At 42.3% G+C, this 27305-nt stretch overlaps 1 protein-coding gene and 1 long non-coding RNA gene across 2 annotated transcripts in view; one reads left to right on the top strand and one right to left on the bottom strand.

The window, feature by feature from the left end:
* LOC142655402 (uncharacterized) lies at positions 1-2451 on the top strand. The gene is made up of 2 exons (XR_012849487.1): positions 1-627; positions 2325-2451. It is a non-coding gene; the product is annotated as an uncharacterized LOC142655402 (long non-coding RNA).
* A 6901-nt stretch (positions 2452-9352) lies between these two features.
* Positions 9353-27305, bottom strand: part of NFE2L2 (NFE2 like bZIP transcription factor 2) — a 30972-nt gene continuing 13019 nt past the window's right edge. Inside the window, exons 2-5 of the mRNA XM_075829508.1 lie at positions 14246-14518; positions 14083-14157; positions 12281-12454; positions 9353-11481 (exon numbers count right to left, since the gene is read on the bottom strand). Of these exons, the coding sequence (XP_075685623.1) occupies positions 10297-11481; positions 12281-12454; positions 14083-14157; positions 14246-14518 (1707 nt within the window). The 3' untranslated portion in view covers positions 9353-10296. The remainder of the gene's footprint in view (positions 11482-12280; positions 12455-14082; positions 14158-14245; positions 14519-27305) is intronic.

The following is a 27305-nucleotide window of genomic DNA, read 5'->3' on the forward strand; positions in this document are numbered from 1 at the left end:
GAGTTTAAATAGGTGAAATGCTGGAGACAGGTTCCCTTAAACATGCTGATGGTGCAGTAAAAAAAATATATACAAATCACTTCAGTGCATCTTACCTAAAGGAACCAGACAGCAGTGATGTGTCGGCCATGAGACGAGTTATCTTCTGTTGATTCATCACCCCTCAGGCCCTGTACATTGCATAAGTTTTATCTAGGGTGTTGCTTTAACTTTACATTCTGTTGCTGTAATTGGCTAGAGCCTACACACGCAGGGTTGGTCAAATCCAAACAGCCGGGCAGCCAATGTGGCTAGAAATTTGCTCCTGGCACTTCACTTTTTGGGTTTTCTATGAATATCTGTGGGCGTTCTTATTGCCTGGCTACGAAATCATTCTTACAGCAATGTTACTACTTTTATAGGTGAAGAGGAAGAAAGTGGTGTAGGACAGGAATTGCCTTGTTTTTAGACCATCTTAGTGACAAAATGCCTTTCACGTAATTAAATACAGCGTATTTTTATTTCTACCAATGCGCAGAACCTGTGATTATCTTTCCTGTTCTAGAAGTTGAAAGGATGCCTTCTACCTGGAAATGTCTCTTGGGAGACTCTAGAGGAGCTTCTGAATCTCTTCAGCGGAATACTGTGGTGAGTCTAGTAGGTCAATTACACCAGCTGAAAATGAGCTGCTAATAAGATGCTTTACAGCTGGCCACCTGCTACAGTCCATTTCCGTGCTCAATTACATAAATCCCACATCGTGCTGTTACCTAGTAAAGATTCTCTGAATTTCGTGATGGGGCAGAATGGCCAGACAACACTGAATTGAATTGAAGTGAATGATTGTAAATGGGTTTGCCTCTCTCAAATGTCCCTGTGCAAACGATACAACACAATAGTTTCAGAAAACTTATTTGTAACTAGAAGCTCCATATTTGAAGCTATTTTTGTACAGATCTTAGATCAGATGTACCAGTTTATTAAGATAAGGGTATGTTCACACGCAGTGTTTTCGGTGCGTTTATGCCTTGAAAAATGGAAGCTGACCGCCTACAAACATCTGCCTATTGAAATCAATGGGAAAAACAGCATTTAGTTCATATGGGGCGTCTTTTTACGCCACTGGTTTAAAAAACGGAGCGTAAAAAGACGCTCCATAAAGTGAATGTCACTTGAGGTGTTTTTTGGAGCTGATTTTCCATTTAACACTATGAAAAACAAATCAGAAGACACCTGAAAAAACTCCTCAAATTAAGCTCCAATTTAAAAGAAGCTTCATTTTCCGCTTCAAACGCCTGAAAATCAGAGGCTGGTTTCCCTGAAAACGGCTCTGTATTTTCAGATGTTTTTGTTAAGCGTGTGAACATACCCTAAGGCCCCATGCACACGACCGTATTTTTGTCCACCCGTAAATACTGGCGTAAATACGGGTCCTTGGTCACACGTTTTCGACCCGTATTGCACCAGTATTTACGGACCCGTGCCCCTAAATACGGGTCCGGTGTCACCCGTATTCCACCCGTATTTACAGGCACGTTTTTGGCTGCAAAATTGCACTGCACTAATCGGCAGCCCCTTTTCTCAGTGCAGGATAGAGAGAAGGGACAGCCTTTTCTGTAATAAAAGTTAAAGAATTTCATACTTACCCGTCCGTTGTCTTGGTGACGCGTCCCTCTCTTCACATCCAGCCCGACATCCCTGGATGACGCGGCAGTCCATGTGACCGCTGCAGCCTGTTATTGACCTGTGATTGGCTGCAGCGGTCACATGGCCTGAAACGTCATCCAGGACGTCGGGCCGGATGTCGAGAGGGACGCGTTACCAAGGCAACGGGCGGGAGACCGGACTGGAGGAAGCAGGAAGTTGTCGGTAAGTATGAACGTCTTTTATTTTTATTTTTTACAGGTTTATACTGATCGGTAGTCACTGTCCAGGGTGCTGAAAGAGTTACTGCCGATCAGTTAACTCTTTCAGCTCCCTGGACAGTGACTATTTACTGACGTCGCTTAGCAACGCTGCCGTAATGACGGGTGCACACATGTAGCCACCCGTCATTACGAGCGCTCCATAGACTTCTATGGACTGTCCGTGCCGTTATTACGGCCTGAAATAGGACATGTTCTATCTTTTTCAACGGCACGGGCACCTTCCCGTGAGAAAACGGGAAGGCACCCGTCGCCAATAGAAGTCTATGAGCCCGTTATTACGGGTCGTGATTACGACCCGTAATAACGGGAGTTTTTACGGTCGTGTGCATGAGGCCTAAGACTGTGCATATTATACAGTATGGCAATATAGAGACTGAAGAGCAATTTCATTGACACACTTACTGTTTTTACCCATAGGTCCAAGAAACTGTTTTATGCACAAATAGAAGAGGAGAAACCTAATCTGTCATTGTAATGGATCATAATGTGTCCCTATTCTCAAACTGAAAAATCTGAAATAAAGTTTTGATATACTTGACTATAATTCTCGAATGTGTTTGGCTTTTTTTTTTTTTGTTTGTGTTAAAAGGTATTTGTATTAATTACTGTATCTGGTAAAACATGAATTTGTACACTGTTAAAAATAGCAAAGGAATAGATAATCAAAACATCAAGGAAGCAGAATCTGGTACATTGCAAGATGCATTCATTTTGACTAAAATACAGTGTCAAAAAAGTTGCACTAAGGCCCCATGCACACGACCGTAATAAACCTCAATTTTTACAGACTGCACTAACACTGAACACGGACACCTTTCCATATCGCTACGGATGGCTGTCCATTCCGTAGAAATGTTCAGAAAATTATGGAACAGGACTGTTATTTTGCGGGCCGTGCTCCCATACTTTTGTATGGGAGCATGGCCCGAAAAAGCAGGTGGCAGTCAGCAACCGGCCGTGCCCATGATCACTGGCTCGGCCGTGTGCATGGGGCCTTAGTTTCAAGCTATAGTCATGCCCCCTGATATGCAGATAGTAGATGTTTCCCAGTAATACATGTTGTATTGGTCTGTTTCCAAGGATGCTGCTGCATTTGCTAGCTCATGTATCAGCACAGCTTTGTCCCTGTACTGTTTGCACAGCCCTGACAGGAACAGTTATGTCAGCAGCAGCAGGACAACCAGCTATATAAAAGTTTGTATTTTACAGTTTTTCATGTGAACATACCCAGAGCTGTTTTCAAGGGAAAACTGCCTCATTTTCAGCCATTTATTTAAGCATCAAATGTTTTTGGAGCTGGCTTTCTATGGACACTATGAAAAACTGACCCAAAAACCGCTCAAGAAGTGACATTCACTACTTTTTATGGGGCGTTTTTTTACACTGCTGCTTTTTCAAACTGCGTAAACACCATTGTAACGAAATGCCATTTATGCCTTTGAAATCAATGGGCAGATGTTTGGAGGCATTCAGCTTCTGTTTTTTGGGGGCATTTACAGCTCGAAAAACTGCTGTAAAATGTGAACATACCCCTGACTCGACAGCAGCAAAATAGTAGGTAATGAATTAATTTTGGACGTTGCTTAATTTTGCATTTAGAAAGCAAAATAAAATCCTTGCGATGGTGCACACGGCCTGTTAATCTTGGCTGTGGGTTCTTGCAGCCATTTATTTATATTGTATTGGAAGGATGCTTAGAAAAAGGAGGGAAACTTCTGCTGATAGGGTACATCTACTCCAAATCGAAAATTGACTTGCGTTCGTCTTCACCCCCTTTTACTATGCAGCCCCTAAATAAGGTCTGGTCAAATTAAATAACTCATTAAACTAATTATGTGACTTGAGGTCCCCTTGTGTTTAAATCAAACGGACACGTCCGTATAAACCACTTGTTCTGAAAGGCACCATACTCTGCACCACCACTAAGCAAGCAACATGAGATCAAGGCGCTCTCCAAACCGGTCAGAGACTAAGTCCACATTCAGACGGCCGTGATATATGCACAGTGTGTCTAGTATTTCCCGGACAGAGCATAGTTGAAGGTGGGCTCTTAGCATCCTAGTTACATAAGATGCTAGGAGTCTCTGCCTCCCAGCGGGAATACTGTCCTGTACTGAAACAATGATTACCGGACTGTATTCACGTGGCTAGGCAGACTCCTAGCATTATAGATAACGACGATGCTAGTAGCCCGCCTCTACTATGTTCGGTCCGGGAAATACTACAGACATACGGTCCATATATCGGATTGAACGCTGTCTGTGGCCTAAGTTGTGGAGAATTATAGATCAGGGATAGGTAAAGATTTAGATAGATCTCTCTTTGAACATCCAATGACGCACCATTATAATAAAATGGAAAGAATAGAGCAGGCTGCCCAATGAAACTCAGACCAGGCAGGGAAGGCATTTGAGATTAAACAGTGGCCAATGATAACACTGAAGGCGCTCCAAAGATCCACAATGTAAATATCTGTCCATAGGAACACTAAGCTGCACATTCGAGAGGCTTTATGGAAGAGTAGCCAGAAACAAGTCATTGCTTAACCAGTTGCCGATCACCCACTGACATTTGATGGCGGGCAGGGCAGGTCCCAGGCTACAGCGATTTCTTTTGACGTCGCTGTAGAAAAGGCATATGAGCGCTCATGCTCGAAGCAGGATCTGTTACGAACAGCTCCTATACTTGGAGCAGTTTTGTGAATACAGTGGTGATCGGAGAAACTTGATCCTGGCTGTTTAATAACCCTTTGCTTGCTGCAGTCTGACCACAGCATGATCAAAGGGGACTACCCTCATTCGATTGTCACTGGAAACCTGATGTGATCGTATACTGGGAACACTCTGCAGTCAGCTGTGGGGACCTAGAAAGAACCCCAGGGCTGTGGCGTTTGGAGCCTCTGGCATTATCTGCACAAAAATTAGAGGCTCTGTCACCAGATTTTGCAACCCCTATCTGCTATTGCAGCAGATCGGCGCTGCAATGTAGATTACAGTAACGTTTTTATTTTTTAAAAAAACAAGCATTTTTGGCCAAGTTATGACCATTTTTGTAGTTATGCAAATGAGGCTTGCAAAAGTCCAAGTGGGTGTGTTTAAAAGTAAAAGTCCAAGTGGGTGTGTATTATGTGCGCACATCGGGGCGTTTTTAATACTTTCACTAGCTGGGCGCTCTGAAGAGAAGTAACATCCTCTTCTCTTCAGAACGCCCAGTCTTAAGTCGATCTTACCTGCAAACGCTGATGCTGCTGCAGAATCAACTGTAGCCTCTGGTGCCGATGTGGCCGTCACGATGCAGGACCTGTGAGTGACGTGTCAGCGTGATCTGCCAGAAGCTGGGCGTTGTGAAGCGAAGAGGATGTTACTTCTCTTCAGAGCGCCCAGCTAGTGAAAGTATTAAAAACGCCCCGATGTACGCACAATACACGCCCACTTGGACTTTTACTTTTAAACACACCCACTTGGATTTTTGCAAGCCTCATTTGCATAACTACAAAAATGGTCAACTTGGCCAAAAATGCTCGTTTTTTAAAAATAAAAACGTTACTGTAATCTACATTGCAGCGCCTATCTGCTGCAATAGCAGATAGGGGTTGCAAAATCTGGTGACAGAGCCTCTTTAAGCACAGGGACCTTCATGGCATTAGTTTCCATGGCAGAGCAGCTGCAAGCGTCGGATGGAGTGGTGTAAAGCACGAAACCACTGGACTCGTTCTGTGGAGTGACTAATCTCGCTTCTCTATCTGGCAGCCTGATGAATGAGTCTGGGTTTGCAAGGAGAACGTTGCCTGACTGCATTGTGCCAACTGTTTGGAGGAGGGATAATGCTATAGGGATGTTTGGCTTAAGCTTCTTGGCTCCAGTGAAGAATTATTAAATATATAATATGCTTTTTAACCCTGTGGGAAGTTTTTTTGGGGAGGGGTGGGGGTGCCTTTACTGTTCCAGCATGACTGTTGCCCAGTGCACAAAGCAGGGTCTATAAAGATATGGTTGGTAGTTTGATGTGGAAGAACTTGACTGCCCTGCACAGAGCCCTGACATCAACCCCATCCAACACCTATGGCATGAACTAGAACTGAGATTGAGCCATGTCTGCCAAACAGTTATCAATGGTTTACATAATTTTTTTACTCTGGGGGATTTAGAGTAAGTTACACCACTCGTTTAGATGGTTATGTTGTGTTTTATGCAAAAATGATTATCCTAATTTTTCTTTCTGTGCCACTTAAGGCCAACATTTCAGCTCAATCCCGAAGAAATAAATTAGTTCATTGCTTAACTAAATATTTTTCAAAGAAAAAAAAAAACTTAAAGCTAAGGCTTTGTTCGTTCACATCTGCATCAGGGCTATATTTTGTCAGAACTGAGCCCTGACTGACAAACAAGCCATAGGTTCCAGTTTCCATTACCATTGATTTCAATGGTGACTGATCCAGTGCCAATGGTTTGTTTGTGATAGTTGTCTGTTTCATTGAATGAATACCGTAGTTGAAACGGACCTATGGTTTCTGTTTGTCAGTCAGCTCTGATGCAGATGTGAACATAGCCTGACAGGAGTTGGGCTTTTTATCTGATACCCACGGCAAGGCCTAGTTGTTTTGTTTGCTGTTTTTTTGCCTGTGGTCGTTGAGCACCGTGGGCAAAAAAACCATGAGAACCGCTTTCTCTGCCTCCCATTAGAGATGGAAATGTGGGAAAAGCGAGCATGTTTCTTTTTTTTTTTTTTTTGGTGTGGTTTCAGCATAAAAAAAAACTGAACATGGCCAAAAGGTCTTCACTTAAAGAGGCTCTGTCACCAGATTTTGCAACCCCTATCTGCTATTGCAGCAGATAGGCGCTGCAATGTAGATTACAGTAACGTTTTTATTTTTAAAAAACGAGCATTTTTGGCCAAGTTATGACCATTTTTGTAGTTATGCAAATGAGGCTTGCAAAAGTCCAAGTGGGTGTGTTTAAAAGTAAAAGTCCAAGTGGGCGTGTATTAGGTGCGTACATCGGGGCGTTTTTAATACTTTCACTAGCTGGGCGCTCTGAAGAGAAGTAACATCCTCTTCTCTTCAGAACGCCCAGCTTCTGACAGTGCAGATCTGTGACGTCACTCACAGGTCCTGCATCGTGACGGCCACATCGGCACCAGAGGCTACAGCTGATTCTGCAGCAGCATCAGCGTTTGCAGGTAAGTCGATCTTACCTGCAAACGCTGATGCTGCTGCAGAATCAACTGTAGCCTCTGGTGCCGATGTGGCCGTCACGATGCAGGACCTGTGAGTGACGTGTCAGCGTGATCTGCCAGAAGCTGGGCGTTGTGAAGCGAAGAGGATGTTACTTCTCTTCAGAGCGCCCAGCTAGTGAAAGTATTAAAAACGCCCCGATGTATGCACATAATACACGCCCACTTGGACTTTTAAACACACCCACTTGGATTTTTGCAAGCCTCATTTGCATAACTACAAAAATGGTCATAACTTGGCCAAAAATGCTCGTTTTTTTTAAATAAAAACGTTACTGTAATCTACATTGCAGTGCCTATCTGCTGCAATAGCAGATAGGGGCTGCAAAATCTGGTGACAGAGCCTCTTTAAGACTGAAAACCTGGGTGATCCCCTAGCTTACAAGCTGTTTTCACAGATGGGCTATCTGGCTAATTGTGTACATCCTACACTTACCCCTGCACATCAAGACAAAGTATTGACCAGACTAGTTACAACCTGCTGCCACCAAGAACCTTCAGAATCTGATTGAATGGAATTCTTTTCGCCCAGGTACTCTGTATATTTAAATTAAAGGTTGTAATGCAACAGGAAAACCACCAAGGGGGTGAATAATTTTGCAAGGCACTAGCTTTACTTCACTCTTTATGAAGCCTATTCTGTGTTTTGAGAGACTGCACAATAATTCTGTCTAGATCATTAAAAACAATGGGGCAGGTTAACTTGATAGCTGTTGGTCATACAATGTCTGCTGACAGCTATTCCTCCTGACTCCCCCATACACTTCTGCTTGGCAAAGCGTGTATGTGTATAAACCCAGGAGAAGTGAGACTCTGCCAGACTCTGGGCAAGGACTTCTCTATTTACAAACAAAAGGATTAGGCATGTTGAAATTCACCATGCCTGACACTTCTCTCCCCCCAACAGCTGCCGTTCAGGGAGGGTCTGGACACCACCATACACATTTGTTGTTCGGCCGATGTGTGTGTGTGACCAGACAAAGACTTAGCGAATCTTCAGACTGGTCTAAGTTTCAGTGGGGCACGTCCATCTGTATGATAGATTTGGCACCTCCTGCTAGACCATTTTCTTTATCCCAACTCTTGGTTGGCTTAGTTTTATTTCGGCACATTTTAGATTCTTCTAGTGAATCTCTTATTAAAAATTATCTTATTAAATTAGCCTAAAAAAAGAGTAAATCTGTTGTGTTGACAGGAGGTGGATGCCCAGACACTATACAGGTATGGTAATGCCTTACACATTATAAACCTAGGGCAATAAATATGTTTCCTTATAATACTGGCACTAGGAGTCTGAAGCCGTTTTTAAAATGTTCTTGCACAATCTAAACGGGGAAATTGCATTGATTCTCTAATTTAGAGGTCTGACAGTGACAGGTGAAGTCAGAGGTAAACTGGCTGTATACACTTTACTTTATTAAAAATGTAATGTTATGTGAATAATTCAGTATTCGGAAGCCAGAACCAGGAATGGGTCCAAAACATGAGGTGCAAATCTTTCAATTATAGTTTTTTTCTGTTTATGTTCCACTACTGGTTTTGGCTTTTAAATACTGAAGCAAAATACTGACCAAAATATTAATGTGTGCCTGAGCTCTTACTCCTGGGAACGTATGAATAAAAAAATAAATAGGGGTGTTACCAATACTTTTGTCAATTTGATGTGTCCTTACACAGTCTGAACATTGATTGGACAGTGTCAGAGAGTAAGTAGGGACAAGCCTCGTTGACTGAATAAATTCACAACTGGTGTTACCATTCCTTCTGACATTTGTAGGTGGAATAACAGAAACGGCATCACCGATAGAGCCAAATAAAATAATGTTTCAGAATTGTTATTTTTGTGGCAAATAGGTCTGTTTTAGTAAATACTATCAGGAAAACTGACCAATCCACTTTAATAATTCTATAATGGCAAAAATTACTAGTGACCCAGAGAAACTAACCAGATGCATGGTTTGACCAGTACCTCAAATATTTGCACCATGTTAGTCTAATTTTAAATTACTTTTTTTTTCTGGTCAATGTCATAGTAATCACAGACAACAATCTTCAGTTGATAAGTTTTATTTATGGTCATTGGACTTGTATATAGAAAAAAATATTAAAAAAAAACAAAAAAACTTTCAAATTAAAATTGTCCGAGTTAAAGAAATGAAATTCCTTCTATAAAATAAGACCCTGCAGTTACAAATGTGGCTTGAAACAAATGATGCTGTGTGCAGAAAGTTTATTTTTGGTATATCTGTTAACAAATAAAATAGGACATTTTATATATTTATATAAATAGGATGTATTGTAATAGTTACAGATATTCAAAAGACAAGAAATGAAGCGGGTACATTCACTCAGGTAAACATTGATACAAATCAACCAAACCTTATAGCAAAAAAGTTTTGCTGACTTGTAGACTAGTGCTCCACACAAGGGCACCTACGGTTTGCAGTAAGTTCGCTGTTAAAAACTGAAATGTAATTTTAATGTAGGAAAACACTTCAGTCATAGTAATTCCATGATTTTACAGCAACTCACAGGAGACCATGTTGTCCGAGCCTTTATTACAATTGCATTCAGTTGCCTTAATTGGTGAAAGGCCTGCCTTTCTACAGTAAGAGCAGTCAAACGGTTTACCTTCTTTTGATGTTCCCTTTTAATTTACAAGTAGAATACGCAGAAAGGTCACCGATTCACTGGCGTTTCATAAATGCTACCCATTATAAACTTTAGTAAAGCAAGCCGGCAGAAATCTTCTAAAATCAGGTATATTTCAGATTATAGGAACAGTCACAGGTACAGTGGAGAGCACACACAATCGAATAGATAAACTTAAAACAATGTTACTGGTACTTAAAATGCCCATCTTTGTTTTACGCTGAAGCAAGCAATTTGCTTACATGGTAAAAAGTTTCACTCCTGATCCTTCTGTCTATAGCACCACTTGTAATAGATATGCTAGTACATTTTCTCAATCCTGAATCAGCCAATAGATTGTATAGCAGTTTTTTTTTTATTTCTTACAACAATATTTCAATATTGTTATTACATGTAAGGGCTACAGACCAAAAATGTTAGTTCTAATAGTGCTACCTAATTATACAACTAATTTCCCCACTCTATAAGCATTGGATTTTCAAGGAAAAAAAAATAAATCTAGATTCTAGATCTGTTCTTTCTTAATCTCAATTTTCTTGGCTTTTGGGACAAGGAAGACATTTCCATCTTTTGTCTGTTGAAGGGAGTACTCATGAGGAGAGTACGGTTTGCCATCCTCATCATGTAGTTTGCTGAAGACTTCCATGTATAAGGTTCCGAGCTGTTTTTTCAGTAGGCGGAGGTTGCTGTTATATTCTCCTTTCTCAGCAAGCAACTTCTCTTTTTCATACTTCAGCTTGTCTAGATCACTTTCCAACTCCACAATGTTGTCCATTTTCCTCTTCCGGCAGTTCTGGGCCGCTACTTTATTTTTGCCTCGCCTGCGTATATCTCGAATGAGTGCAAGCTGAGCCTCGTTGAATTGATGCTTGGACATTAAGACATTGAAGTCATCCACAGGAAGATTAACAATTTTATCCACAGGGAACGGTACGTTCAGAGCTTTAGCTCTTTGCTGGTCTCTACTGAAACGAGCTTCTAGACGACTTAATGACTTGTCTTTTGTAAATGGGGAATTACTTTGGCCCGGTTCAATGGGTAGCTCTTTTTCTGGTGGATTCTGAGCCTCTATATCAAAACATGTGTCCAGTGGTACCATGGGTGATAGTGCATAGAATGTGTCTTCTGTAAAGGGTACAGGGAGTTGCTCTGCTGGATTCTGTTGTATAGTTTCAGTTGTGCTCTCCATGTCTTCCATTTCAGAGTCGCTATATCCATAATGAGCATCTCCATAAATGGAGGAACCCATGGACTGGCCAGGTGATGTAGAACAAGGGCTTGTGTTAATGGAGATCCCCGAATCAGAATCATTAAATTCTGTTGGACTGTTCCCATTAAAAGCTTTACATAGAGATAAGTCTGTGATATCAACAGGTTCGTTCAGAAGTTCAGTGAATGATTGGCCTGAATTGTCTATCAAAGGCACATTGGTCACTTTGGGATCAATAAGGGTAAATATATCATCACAAAATGATTCTACATTAAATGTTGAATTTGTGTTTACTGTGGGTACATTAGTAGCAAAAGAACCTACAAAGTCATTAGAGAAAATCGGAGCAGTGTCCTCTACTGGCTTTTCAATATTTAGCAATGGATTGTTGAACATGTAGTTGTTTGAGGTTTCCGTCATGGCGTCTGAATTTGAATACAAGCTCAGGTCGACAAAACTGTCAATTTGACTGTGGAGACACTACAAAAAGATAAAAGGAAAATAATGTTAAACACGGCAATGTATTGTATTCCGATATTTTTAAACATTAAGACTTCAACTATATGGCCAAGGCCAAAAATGGAGATGTAATGAGTAACTTTTATTGCATTAGGGTAGAGCTGTATTACATCTCCTCACTCCACTCCCAACTTAATATTCCATGCTCTTCTAAAAAGTGTGACACGGCTACAGTCCATATGCAGCAAAAGTTGTATAATGTGGTAAACCTCTGTGGGTGCTGCATCATAGACGCATTGACTTACATCCATTGTGTGGCTCAATGTCTTTTCTTATACTGGCAGATCGAGCACAAATATCTGTGTAAGCAGGCCGTCTAGCCCAGTGACTCCCAACTGGTGGCCCTAGAGGAAGGCAAATTCATATGGTGCAGAATAATGATCATCAGGCATGAGGCCCCTGGTAGAATGTAATTTTTCAGACGTTTGTTGGAGTCCCCCACAATGTGTGTGGTTAACCACCACCTGTCTAGCCCATGATATCACATGGTTTAGTAACGGTGTTGTCTCACCCTACAATGGACATGGGCTATGCACACAGATCCGTATGGATATATTCATCCATGAAATACATTTACATATAAAACACATTATAGTGGTCCATTATTAAAACATGTAATACTCCGAAACAACAACTTTGTCAATTGCAATTTAAAAGGAAGTTCTGAAAATTTGAATAAAATATTGTCTTGGAATTTGGCTGCAAAGATTTGTAAATTAACATTTTCATTAGATCATAGATACAATGGTGAAAAGCTAACCTGCAGTTCAGGGATAGACAGCAATTCTTCCCACGCTTGCTCCATTTCTTGCATGTTTTCTGTATTGTTTTGCAAACTGTCTGTAACAGGGTGTTGATCTGTGGAGATCAAGCTCTGGCTGGTATCGATCTGAGAATTTGGTACCATTGCGGTTTGAAAGGTCATTTCAGGTGCCTAGGAAAATAATAAAACCATGTTTACTATAAGATGGAAGATAATTAGAAACATTTTCAGCCTACGAAAATGGACAGAGTGGCAAACATCTTAAAATGGTTTTGCCACTTAAGACACAGGTGAAATTATAGTCACTGTCCGACCATGCATTCTCCAAAAACAGCCACTTTGTTCTGGTCATTGACGGAAGTAATTGCTGCTGAGAGGGGTGGTGGAGCACTTCCCTCATGAATACAGCGAACTAGGAGTCCACTGTATTCTTTGATAGCTCCTATTAGCCAAATGGCACAATATTTTTTTGCGCGGTTTAGTGTAACAAAAGCAGTCCTCTCCTTACACTATCCTGCCCACACTTTCTGAATTGCCCTCGGTCCATGGTACCCTTAATCCGCCCCTGGTTAAACGGCAGAGATCAGAGGTTCCTCTCATCAGTGCCATTAAAGCAGGGCTGAGGTGCTGTACTACAGTCGTTGCCCTGCTCCGGATCGCATTCCTGTGTCTACAAACAGTCAAGGGGGCAATTAGGTATAGTTTGTAAAGTTTTTCCTTACAGAAGATTTCTCCAAATTATTTTTAGAATTTTTATAGTATATATAGTAATAGTAAATTATTGGAAGACGACAAACTTGATATTTGAGTACTGGAAGGCTATGGATACCTTTGCAATAATTTTTATTTTATTCTTAGTTTACTTCCTCAATGGAAAATGAAGCTACTTTCTAAATAGTCTTCATTAAACTTTTCCTACCATTTTGCTGCTCTAACGTCTGTAACTTATTCACCTAGCTGGTTGTCCTGCAAATTCTGACCTAAATCCGACAGCACCCTGCTCCTGTCGGGGCCTGACATCATCTGCACTCTCCTCTCCCCCTTCCCTGTCAGCACAAAGGAGTAGAGATTCCTCATTAGCTGTAGAAGGAAAAAGCAGTACAGGAATGAAGCTGTGCTGATAGATTGAGAGCTAGTGAAGGCAGCAGCATCCCGGACTCACAGACTTCAAATGAAGCATGTATAAGGCCCCAGACTAATGTGTTTTTGCGGCCGCAATTCACCCGCAAATCTGTGGTCCCATTCATTCTATGGGCCCATGCACTTGACCGTGGTTTCCATGGTCCGTGCATTGCCCAGGAACCTGGACTGCAAAAAGATAGGACATGTTTTATTACGGTCGTGTTTTGCGGTCTAGGCTAATAGAAATTAATGTGCACGGACATTTGCGGGCGGCTCGCGGGTGATACTCCGCGGCCATCAGAGACACAAGTCGTGTGCATGAGGCCTTACTCGGAGGGACACATTCACAAAAAAAAAAGTCTAAAACTAGGAGCAGGTTGCAAACTGCATATCATGGAGTCTGAAAATGAATGAAGGAATGGAGATTGCAGACAGACTTGGTGCATTCGTTTTAACTCCAGGTAACCACTAACTTATATGAAAATATTTTTTTCTATAACGGGTGTCCATGGCGTTTAACAACTTCAAAAAGCTTGTCCAGATAGACACATTTTTGGATCTAAATACTAACATATATTAAAAGGTAATGTAATAAAACAATATTCATAATTTTAAGGAGAAAAGTATATATTTATTCTGGAATGTAGACGACTGCTTGTAAAAGCCTTAATATTTACCTCAAACTGGAATGTATCAGCTAAAATCTTCATGCATTCATCAAAGGAGAGTTCTTGCCCCAGATCAGATTTACTCTAGAAAAAGAAACCATTTCACTATTATCATGGTGTCACTTATGAAAGGAGTCTTGTGACTTGTTGCTTTAATAATCTGGCTAATTACCTGCAAGGAACTTGTGACTGATTGTGTGACTACCGCAGCCTCCATGGGTGGTGGCTGCTGAACTGGAATTAATTCCCCAGTCTCCTCATCTAATTGCAGATGGGCATATAATGCTTTTTCCTGTTCCTTAAGTAGTTGTTCTTGATGCTCTTTTTCAAGCTTCTTCTGTTTTTCCAGTTCATATTCCTTCTGTCTTTGGCTGTAGTCGAAAACTTCACGGCCAACACCTAGATCAATGTCTTGTTTCCATAGGATGTCAATGAGATCCATTTCCTAAAAATAATACATAATCTAATAAATATATAGTCCTAGAACCAAACACAATAGGATCCATCATATGGTCATAATACATTTTTGGGGGCCTTTCCACAAAGATCTAGCATAATGTTGTAGAACCCCTACACATACCACCACAAATAAGACATTGCTATCTCTACTACACATGGAGCAGTAGGATCATGGGCCGGCCTTAGGGGTGTCTGCGACCTGTGCCATTGCACAGGGCGCATTACTCCAGCAGGTGGAAGGGGGCGCTGCGCTGGCTCCCTTTCCCTGCTGGTTTCAGATGTGCCCGGGCCCGGCAACTCAGCAGCCGCCTTTCCGCCCGGGCGCTTCTTCACTCAGTGGCGGCGCTACCGCTGTAGCAGCCGCAGCGATGCCACTAGAGCAGGGAGGTATCTCCCTGCTCTGCTATCTACTAGCGCCACTATAGCTCCCTGAAGGAGCGGAATCCCCGTGTGGCAAGGGATTCCGCTCCGCTTGATGTCTCTGTCCATATATGGACAGTGACATCAGGGGCAACTCTTGAAACGGAATCCCCGTGCACATCGTTGCCGACTGACTGGGGATTCTACTCCAGGAGAAGCCCTTGACGTGACTTCATAAATGGACAGACGACAGGGGGCTTCGCCTGGAGTGGAATCCCCGGTCACAGCGTCGGCAACGCTACGGACGGGGATTCTGCTTCAGGAGTTGCCCCTGATGTCACTGTCCATATATGGACAGAGACATCAAGCAGAGTGCTCGAGGAGCAGAATCCCCGGCCACAGGGGGAGTCCGCTGCTTCAGGGAGCTACAGTGGTGCTATCTACAGGAAGGGGGGGTGCTATCTACAAGGGGGCTGTGTGGCACTACCTACAAGGAGGCTCTGGGCTGAGTGTCACTACCTACCAGGGGGATGTGGCACTACCTATAGGGGGAATATGTGAGTGGCGGGCTGATGGTCTTCAAGTGGTTTCCACCTCGGACCTCCAATTGAAATTAATAGGAGGCATAAAAAAAAACAAAGAAAACTTGCGGCGCTCGTTTGGAGTGCTTTTTTGCCTATGTCTTTTTCATTAGCTTCAACAGCTTAAAAAAATAAAAAGTCAAACAACGCTGTCAATACAAAACTTGCTTCAAGATTCCTTTAAATAGAAGTCACAAAAAATAAAATATTACACACATATTTGGTATTGTCACGACCGTAACAACCTGCATAATAAATCTAGAGCATCGTTTATGGTTGATCGAAAAAAGGTCTTATTCTGCTTATCTTGTGCAATCACATGCCGTGTCACATGAGTACAGCCAACAACAAGGAACTATCAGAGGAACTGCTCATTTCATTTCCTGTCAAAATAATATTCTTTGGCACACAATGGGCTGAATCTGACACTGCAAAGAAACAAGTCATCTATTAACAAATAGCTCCCATATCAAGTTCCAGGTCTACGAGCAGGGGAAAAAGATCTTGATATATTACCTCCTGTAAATTTTTAACTGTACATTGGATAAGGATTTTATCATCTTGGCCTAGGAAAACAGTATCATCTTACATTATCCAGGATAAGATGGAAGGGTTTGCTTCTTTTTTTTTTTTTTTTAAACAGAGCCTCTTTTGTTCATGTGTTGTGTTTGGTATTGCAGCTCTGCTCGATTGAAGTTCATGCACAATTGTGTAGTTTTAAACTTTGCACTAAAAATCTAAAATTCTGAAAAATAAGTTCATGCACAATACTAATCACAGCCTATGGACAAAAGTAGCGCCGATTCTGGAAGGAAAAAAAAACAAAAAAAACAACGTATTTTTTTTTGAAAAATCCTGCACAGCCTTTTTAGACCTATAGTTACACCTGTGATTTCCTTGTATGCATATCAAAGAGGATGTATACACGCAAATCCGGACTCGCAAGAGGACAATGCAGCCTAAGCCCCCAGACTTTGTCTGATCATAGTGAAAATCAGAAATCTGCGGTCTACTTGCAATCTATTTTCATTGAACCTAGATGAACAATGATTTTATAAAAAACAAAATTAAGGCTACGTTCATAACTGCGCTAGGGCTCCGTTCCGACAAAGCTTTCCGTCGGAACGGAGCCCTGACAGACACAAACAGAAACCAGAGGTTTCCGTTTCCATCACCATTGATTTCAATGGCGACGGATCCGGTGCCAATGGTTTCCGTCGTTTTGATGGAATCAATAGCGTAGTTGACTACGGTATTGATTCCGTCAAAACGAAACGGAGCCCTAGCGCAGATGTGAACGAAGCCTTACCTGACCATTGCAGATGTTTTAATCTATTGAAATCCGTTTCAGACATTATTCACACAAATTTATTTCACATCCGTGTGCGGTCTGTTTAAATAAAGGACAGCACACTGACCAATGTAATTCAATGGGGCTATTCACACATTTGTGATTTTTCACGGAGCGTGTTTCAGTTGCGTTAAACTCACCGCATGTCCTATTCTTGTCTGTTTTTGCCGATCAGTCTCGCCCATTGAAGTCTATGGGTGCGTGAAAAACACGCACAGCACACAAACGCAATCCTCGTGTTGTCCGTTTTCATGCATCAGTTGCTAAACGAAGTGCAGAGAAAAAACACGGACGAGAAAAACCGATGATATACAGAAACCACACTGACACAACACCGCCAAACATATGCATGATAAACGGGCCGTTTTTGCAGGTGCAAATCGGACACGCTCATGTGGATAAGACCAAAAGTACATCCCTGGTCAGGAACAACCTGGACCAATAAAGAATAAAGAGATTCGTGGAAATAAAAACGGCCGTCTTTCCGCCTATGAAGTCATTATGAACAAAACACACACAGTCTTAATGGGCTGGGCTCCATTCATAAGAACAAGACGGTGTGCATTCCCGTCTAGATTCCACAGGCACAGATCCCATCACCAGGCACAGATCTCATGACAGTCAAAGGTGACTTCGAGACCACATGAGAAAATAAGATGAAGGCCTTATTCAGACGAACGTATATGTAGTACGTGTGACGGACGGTTTTTTTAATGGCCGTCACACGGCTGCATGTATTTCTATGGGGCTGTTCACACGGCCGTTGTTTTAGTGGACCGTGTGAAGCGCCCGTGAAAAAATAGGACGTCCTATTTTTGTCCATTTTCACGGATCTCTCAATAGACTCAAGTCTATAAGGGATCCGTGAAAACGGGTCCCGCACAGGTGCATCTCGGCCATGAAAAACTGCAGTTTTTGACATCAGAGTTTACACTCGTTCGTCTGAATAGGGCCTAATAATGTGTACAAAGTGCATTTCTAAGAAAAACACACACAAAAGATTTATACTGCAGATTTTTAGACAACAGTAGTTGTTTTCTATAAAAACAACTTTTAAAAAAAACCCTATTCTGAAGGAATCCAAGTGCAAATAGCCCAAGACCTAATAAAACAAGGTCTTGTGATATACTAAAGAACCTGAATAGAAGTGACAGGGGAAGCCCTCTTTGATATCCCCCAATACAGACAGTAGTTTCTTAGTTCCATCAGATTTCACATAAAAAAAAAAGAAGTGAAAAAAAACAAAACACCATGGCTCCGATGGGTCTCCTATTCCATCCGAAAAATAGGACAGAGCAAAGACCGCAAACCTGAGGGTATGTTCACACGGCCAATTTTTTGGGCCGTAAACGCCCGAAAAATCGGAAGCAGAACACCTCCAAAACATCTGCCCATTGACTGAGCGTTTTTCGCAGTGTTTTTTTACGTGTAAAAAAAAACGGCCGCAAAATAGAAGTGCTGGTCACTTCTTGGGACGTTTTTGGAGCAGTTTTTCATGGACTATAGAAAAAAGCTCCAAAAACGGCCATAAAAAACGCAGCGAAAATCGCAAGTGGCTGAAAAAACGTCTGAAAATCAGGAGCTGTTTTCCCTTGAAAAACAGCTCCGTATTTTCAGAAGTTTTTTTGCTAAAGCGTGTGAATATACCCTAACTGTCGAGTAAATGCAAAAATTCTCCAAGCCTCATGGCCGATGCATGTGCCATAAATTGTCAGGAACAAAAATGGATCCCATCAAGTGAGACCACGAAGGTCTTTGGGATCTAATCTCGTCCTCTGCACTAAATATACGGTTCATAGATGGAGGAGTAAAGGCCCTAATACACCAGCCAATTTCGGCCGATGCAACGAGCGCCGATCAACGATCAGCATCCATATCAAGCTGAGGTCTTGATCCTGATTCACTTTATTTCTAATCATTTCAGAAAAAAAGAAAAAGCTCTAGAGTAAAGGCCCTATTAGGGTATGTTCACACGGAGTGTTTTCAGATGTTTTTCAGGCTGTAAACGTCCCAAAAAACGGCTGAAGAATCGCAAGCAGAACACCTCCAAACATCTGCCCTTTGATTTCAATGAGAAAAACGGCATTCTGTTCCGATGGGCCGTTTTTCAAAACGGCCGCGTAAAAAGGCAGCCGTGAAAAAGAAGTGCATGTCACTTATTCAGCCATTTTTGGAGCCATTTTTCATAGAAAAACAACACCTCCAAAAACGCTGCGAAAATTGCGAATGGCTTAAAAAACGTCTGAAAATCAGGAGCCGTTTTCCCTTGAAAACAGCTCTGTATTTTCAGACGTTTTATAATTTGTGTGTGCACATACCCTTACACCGGCCAATTTCGGCTGGTGCAACAAGCGCCGATCAATGAGACAGCTCGTTGATCGGTGCTAGTTTGCTCCTGTCACAAGGAGCTACGTATGGAGACGAGCGCTCGTTACTCTGATCACTCGAACCCCATACATTATCATCATGTCGGCAGCGCGTTTCCCTGTTTACACAGGGGGATGTGCTGCCGACAATGATAATATTTCACTTTTTTAAAACTATACAATCAGCAGATGATCGAGCGTTTGCTTGTTTACCTGCTGATCGCTGCCCTGTTTACACAGAGGACTTATTGTCAACAAGCGTTATATAAACGCTTGACTGCCCGATAATCGCCCAGTGTAAACGGGCCTTAAAGGGGTTGTCCAACTTCTGACAACTGATGACCTATCCAACGGATAGGTCATCGGTGCGGGTCCGACACCCGCACCGATAAGCCGCTCCGGTGGCCTGCGGGCACCGGATGTTGTGGCACATAATGCTATGTACGGAGCCCGGAAGCAGTTGGCTCCATACATAGCATAGCGGCCATGCTGCAGGTCTGCTCCTATTCACTTGAATACAGTACTACAGCTCGGCCGCTATTCCGCGGCCGGAGCCAACCGCTTCCAGCTTGTATGTCCGGTGCACGGAGGCACCAGACCAGATGATCTGTGCGGGGCCCGGGTGTCGCACCCCCGTAGATCATGTACGGATGACCTGTCTGGTGGATAGGTCATCAGTTGTCAGTAGCTGGAAAATCCCTTTAAAGCTAATGCTTAGCCACATTTCTACTGCAAGAACTCAATACAATAAAAAAGACCTGATTTGCAATGTAACCAACATTTGAATGAACTTCCACCTAAAAGCTTAAGCGGCCGCTTACATAAGTAAAGTTTCAGAGACATATGTAATGTTATGACAACCCTGTAATTGAATAACCAGCTCTTTGCACGCTGTGAACTCGTTATTTTCATAAGACTTGCTCATTATTAAAGCGTAGAAAGACACCATCACGCCACAACCAGGATTACTTGTTGAAACAATCCCTTTTGTAGAAACAAGTTGAGAAATCCAGAGTATAGCCTATAAAAAAAACCGGACCAACCTTTAACCAAGTGTGTCAAGTTCGGCTTTTCAATGGGGTTTTAGGAGAATAATAAATTACCTTGGTAAAGGCCTCATGCACACCGCCATGCCCGTAATCACGGTCCCAGAATACGGGCACTGATGCAGCGTACAGCCACCTCCCATATAAAGTATGAGAGCACGGTCCGTAAAAAGCAAAAAAAAAAATATGAGGCGTCCTACATAGCACTATCCCCTCTAAATTAGGCTACATGCACACGACCATGGTTTTCGTTGTGTTAGTCAGTGTGCGATACATTTTTTTTTTTTTTTACTGCTGTATAGTCTAAAAATGACCTATTGTTTAAATCAAAATTTATGTTAAACATTTTTTTTTAAATTAAAATAAATTGGTGTTTTTTTCCCTTCATTTTCCACATCACTTTATAAATTAAAAAAAAAAAATCTTCGTTTTTACAAGTGACCCTTCTTGTTTTGTAGACATCTCATTATCATCACAGGCAGGATAAGGGTGGAACGGATTTTCAGTTGCAGAACTTTCTGCAACAAAATCTGCCACGTGTGAATCCACACTTAGGCTGGGTTCACACGACCTATTTTCAGGCGTAAACGAGGCATATTATGCCTCGATTTACGCCTGAAAATACGGCTCCAATACGTCGGCAAACATCTGCCCATTCATTTGAACGGGTTTGCCGACGTACTGTGCCGACGACCTGTCATTTACGCTTCGTCGTTTGACTGCTGTCAAACGACGACGCGTAAATTGACTTCCTCGTCAAAGAAGTGCAGGACACTTCTTTGGACGTTTTTGGAGCGGTTTTCTCATAGACTCCAATGAAAACAGCTCCAAAAACGGATGTGAAAAACGCAAGTTGCTCAAAAAACGTCTGAAAATCAGGGGCTGTTTTCCCTTGAAAACAGCTCCGTATTTTCAGACGTTTTTGGTCACTACGTGTGCACATACCCTTATAATAAAAGGTAAATACTTCTATTATAAAGCTGGAGACTGATAACAGGATCTACCAGTGACAATATGTGATGGTCACGGCTCCTCTCCTCCCTGCACAGGTAACAGAACATGCCTACAAAAACCTCCCACTAAAGTCAATGACTCCAGTTTCCGATGGCCACGTGGCTGCTGTAAAGCAGATTTCTAAACTGCTGTTCACAGAGCAGCAGCTAATGCAAGATGGCTGCCCCATAATCATATATAGAAACGGAATTTTTTTTTTTATTTGTGATCGGTTTACATTTTCTGATTGTGTAGGTTTTTATTTTATAGTGTCACGTTTTAAATTAGCAAACATTTTTTTTTAAATAGATAGATTAGCTAGATGATACATACAGAAAGGCTCATTGTTTCAATGAGGGTTTCATCTGCTGGTTCTTCACTCCTCTGACCTTTGTGATAAGAGGCCATATTGGGCTTGGAGAGGCTGAACATTTACTGGTTAGCTTGATTTGGATATTGATTATTAGCCACTTGTTTTGTACTTTAGGTTCAGCGCTCCTTTGAATTTTTCCATGCACAAGACGGGCCAAACACGACAGACCTGATCACCCTGTCTGTGCAGGTCAGAACAACAGAGGCTTATTTGAGTTGATAATGAAATCTTTAACAATGTAACACCGGCCACTCATTTCCAGATAGCGAAAAGACAATTATCACAATTATCAAACATCCAAATTGCTCATAAAAGGTATTGGACCTGTCAGACAAGGTTTGGCCTCTAGCCACCTTGAGCTAAACAGATTGCATCTACCATCAGATTTACATTTCTAAAGATAGGAGTTTGCTAGAGACAGTTACTCAAAAATCAGCCCTAATAAAACTACATAACAGTTATTTATCTTGAACCGGTATTCCCAAGTTCAGCGCCCTAAAAATATTGTCGAGAAACACCCGATCACTTAAAGGCTATATAAACGCTGGTAGCCTATTTATTTAATCCATGTATTTATAAAAAAAATGTGAATATACATTTATTAAAAATTTAGTTTCGATTTGTGCTGCAGCATCACAAAGAAGCAGCTTAACGCCACTATAAGCAGAATCCGTCAGTCAGCTGGACTGACAGCTCAGCTGACAACAGTTCCTGTTTGTCCCTGACATCACATCTAATTCATATACCGATCAGATCTAAGTTGATCAATTAAGATTTGATATTTTTTAAGGTTATATTGCACACAGGAGCCGCTGTCAGCCGACCCATCAGTCCAAGGGTATGTTCACACGAGGGCGTCCTTAACGGCTGAAATTACGGGGATGTTTCAGCCTGAAAACATCCCCGTAATTTCAGCCGTAACGGCATGTGCAGGCGCTTGAACGCCACGTAAATTACGGACGTAATTGGCGCTGCTATTCATTGGAGTCAATGAATAACGGCTCCAATTACGGCCAAAGAAGTGACAGGTCACTTCTTTGACGCGGGCGTCTATTTACGCGCCGTCATTTGACAGCGGCGCGTAAATTACGCCTCGTGTGAACAGACAAACGTCTGCCCATTGCTTTCAATTAGCAGATGTTTGTCAGCGCTATTTTCGTACGTAATTTGGGGCAAAAACGCCCGAATTACATCCGTAAATAGGCCGTGTGAACATACCCCAACTGTTAAGGATCTGCCAGGCACAGCTTCCGTATCCACGCCCATAGGTAATCAGTCTGCACCTGCTTCTGGGTCTGCGAGACTGACTCCATCTTCCACCACTCAGGATGGCAGGCTTAGGAGTGGGAGAGCCTATCACAGCCTGGCCAGACGGAGCTAGCTCCCGCCCACTGTCTATTTATACCTGCCTTTCCTGTTCCTCCTTGCTTGTGATTCTTCTCTGTTGGTTTCCTGGCCCTGCTGCAGCTTCTTGAACTACTTGTCCCTGCTTCGTATTGACCCTGGCTTACTGACTACTCTTCTGCTCTGCGTTTGGTACCTCGTACACTCCTGGTTTGACTCGGCTTGTTCACTACTCTCCTGCTCTGCGTTTGGCACCTCGTACTCTCCTGGTTTGACTCGGCTTGTTCACTACTCTCCTGCTCTGCGTTTGGCACCTCGTACTCTCCTGGTTTGACTCGGCTCGTTTACTACTCTTGTTGCTCACGGTGTTGCCGTGGGCAACTGCCCCGTTTACCTTTGTTCTGTGTTTCCTTGTCTGTTTGTCTGTCATGCACTTACTGAGTGTAGGGACCGTCGCCCAGTTGTACCCCGTCGCCTAGGGCGGGTCGTTGCAAGTAGGCAGGGACTGAGTGGCGGGTAGATTAGGGCTCACTTGTCTGTTTCCCTATCCCTGTCATTACACCAGCTCATAGGGAAAACATAGAAACTGCAGCACAAAAACAAAACTACATTTTTAATAAGTGTTTATTCGAAAAACGTTTGGCTGCAATGGTTTATACAACTTTTAGGTCAACAGGCAAACATTTTTATTTCTTTAATGGCCGGCTTTAGGACTTATATGTTAGTACTTTCCAACATGTCTACTCACAATCCTATTAAATTACTACAATACAATATGGGAACGGCTACTGTCATATTCAAAGTAGATGTGAATTATAATATAGATTAGATTAAGGACTTCTTTTGAATAAAAAAAAAAAAAAAAAGTGAAATAAGTCATTGAATAGATCATACGGGGTGCAAAATGCACAATGACATAAGCTTCATAAGGGCGCAGCAATAGAAAAGCTATGACAAGGTCAAGCGCGCCTCTGGAGGACTATAGACGGTATGTCAGATAACAGCTGATGACTGCTTTGGTATGTGGAGTAAACGCCATTAAAGATCTCCATTAATAAGGTAACCGACTTCAAAGACATCAGCTACGACCCAACATATGTTTTACATCTGCATGTACTAACAGCAGGTAATGCATTGTAAGCGGATCCAACTATGTGGACATGGCTGCCTAGTAACCTCAATATACAGTGTCAGCTTGTAATGGATAAACATACTCTTTGCATTAGCACTTCGGAGCCATATGCTCCACAAAATATTTACCATATGAATGGATTCAAGCAGCGGTGAAAACAGTTTCAAGGCAGAAAAAAAACCCACTTTGTTCACATTTTGACGCGGAAACCACGCCGCAAAACTCGTCAAAAACGGCCCTAAAATGCCTCCCATTGATATCAATGGGAGGCGGGGCCGGTTTTCTCACACGAGCGGTAGAACCGCCTCGCGGGAGAAAGGAGCGACATGCCCTATCTTCGGGCGTTTACGCCTCTGACCTCCTATTGACATCAATGGGGAGGCAGCGAAAACGTATTTCGCGGCGTTTTATTCCCACGGCGCTCAATGGCCAGGGGCGAAAAACGGTGTGCAGGGAGAGGAAAATCTGGCTCAAACTTCCAAACGGAATTTTGAGGCAGAAATTTTGCCTGCAAAATACTCCGTGTGAACATAGCCTTAGGGTCAGTTCACACGTTGCGTAAATACTGCGGATTTACTGCAACGGAACTCATAATACTGTAGCAGCAAAGTGGATGAGATTTGTACGAACTCCATGACATGCGGTGCAGAATTTTATTCTGCAGCACGTCTTGTATTTGCGTAATCACTGCTTATAAGTTGTGGGTTTTCCCCATTGAATTCAATAGGGAAGTAAAACCCGCAAAAAATATCAGTGGTTGCGTTTTTTGCTGCGCAAAAAATGCAACTCATATAAACAAAAAAACAACAACTCTTATGCTTACCCAGAAGTCCGTGTTTCTTCCTCCAGGGCGGCATCCAAGGATGATGCTTCATCCTATGTGACCACTGCAGCCAATCACAGGCTGTAGCAGTGGTCACATGGGATGAAAAGTCATCCCAGGATGACAGGCCTTGAGGTGAAGTGAATGGGAGAAGGCTGTAATACGGTGAACCGCCGCTACGGGTGTGTCTGCGATTCACAGAACGAGCAGTGACCAGAATGAAGGGAAAGCAGCGCTCGTAAGAGCGCTGCGACCCCTTCAAAACAGCTGATCGGCGGGGGTCCCAGCAGTATGTATGTATATATATATATATATAAAAAAAAATATTACACATACACACTTTAATTACTACAATGCCTGCATTTTTTTTAGTAAAAAAATAAATAAAAATTGACTAGGGCTAACCTATAGTTGTGTTATAAAGTCTACCCGAGGCCAAGCCATCTCCACCCAGTAACCCATCCAGTTTCAAAAGTGATAGAACAGGCTAAGGACATCTCATACGAGCGTGCGACTAGGAAGCTTAACCATAGCCTCATAAGTAACCTTATTCCATATCTTAAACTTGGAAAATCTCTCTGCCGACAGATATCCGCTGACGATTTTCCCATAAACGGGCACATTATGATCAGCTGACTGAGCATGCTATTTGAGGATATGCAGCTGTCAGACACCTCTGACACCGCTTATCTCAGGGAAACAAAGGGAACCCAACCTGTAGATTCCTTGTTTCCCACAACAGGAGACCTGTGTGGACTGTTGGACAGTGCATATAGACCCCAGTATAAGCCAAATCTCACTCGGCAAAATGTGTGTCAGGACAGAGATACAGTAGGATATGGTCAGAAATGTATTCACTAGGGTCAATTATCCAGCCCCAAGAGAATTACCCATACAATTCACACAGTGGTGACTGGTGCACACAACTCCAACAGCCCACAGAAGAAGCGACCACGACCGGTCGCCCTCTCCTCCAGCTGTGTGGACGGAAGGTGCAATGTTCACAGTAGACGCCGCACATGTTGATCTATCAGACGGTGCACTCTGTAGAATCAGCTGGGCGGTGTGATGACCGCTGACACCGCTCAGTTATATGTGGAACACCCTGACATTTATACATAGTGAATATATAGAGAAAACACGCCTGCTGAAATGTGGATCTAATAATAAGACTACATAATGTAAAACACGCTGCTACAAACATTGTACTTATTAAGAAGCCATCTTGGATATAGTGTATATACCTTCATGTAAATAATAAAGTGGAGAATACTAATACATGTGTATCTCGAAGGGCTGGATATATAAAGAAGACTGACAGGAATAAAAAAAAAACTGATTGGGGACGCCCAGCCTTTGTCCGGTGGGTAAAAATAACCCACATATCCTACTAGTGACATTTTATTAAAGATTATATAAAAATAACTGGAATAAATAGAAGACGACATATGAATGTTCAGTGTATTAAATAATAGTGGTATTTTAAAATGATATCGCTACTCCCCAGCTACTGTTCCGCTTTCCTAATAATTTGATACTATTTTTGGTGGTGCACACCTGATGTAATAGCTACAATATTTCCATGGTTACTCATTGCTGGCTGATCCAGTCAAACTTGGTGGGCTGAGAAAGATCTGCAGTCTGGTCAGTTTTATATACCAATATGTTACCCAAAAATGTAGGAGCGTTACTCCACAGGCCTCATGAACAAGGGTGTATTATGGCTCCATACAACTTCTGAATTGTACAGAGTCAGAATAGTCCTCCTCATATGCCTCCAATTTTGTGGCATGTTCTATTAGACGCCATATTACGACGCACAGCTCTGTAGTACGGAGAGACTCTGTTCAGCCTCTGTGCCCACGGCTCCTGAGGCCTTATACTAAATCCCCACCAAAGCTGTCCCTGCTCGGCATTCCCTCAAAATCCCTACGATACTGGCAGCAAGTCATCAATCAAAGCGGTTTGTATTGTATGCAAGATAACAGTACCCAGTGGGTGGTATGGCAACACGTTTCCATAGAACATTAACATTTTACCCAAGCTCCTTATTTTAAACTTGAGAAACTTTTTGACATGGCTCAAACAATGTAATACTTCTAAAAAGTTCCCCCACTTTAGCTTACTGGCAGTACCACAGGGTTATTGACTTACAGAGCATCCAGCTTGGCCTTGTGATAGCTCTAGGGGCATGATGCAACGTTAATAGTATCCCCATGGAAGTCTACTAAAATACCACAACATTGTTTATTCCCAATCACTTCCATAGACTGCAAGAAAGTCATACTACGTCTCAAACCCAACCCGAAATAGATGGCGGAAGAAAAACTTTCCCAAACATTGCGGTACTCTGCGGAGTAAAAGCGGGAATATTCCACTGACTTTACAGAACTAAGAGGAACAT

This window comes from Rhinoderma darwinii, chromosome 6, assembly GCF_050947455.1.
Source record: "Rhinoderma darwinii isolate aRhiDar2 chromosome 6, aRhiDar2.hap1, whole genome shotgun sequence".
NCBI classification, from domain to species: Eukaryota; Metazoa; Chordata; class Amphibia; order Anura; family Rhinodermatidae; genus Rhinoderma; species Rhinoderma darwinii.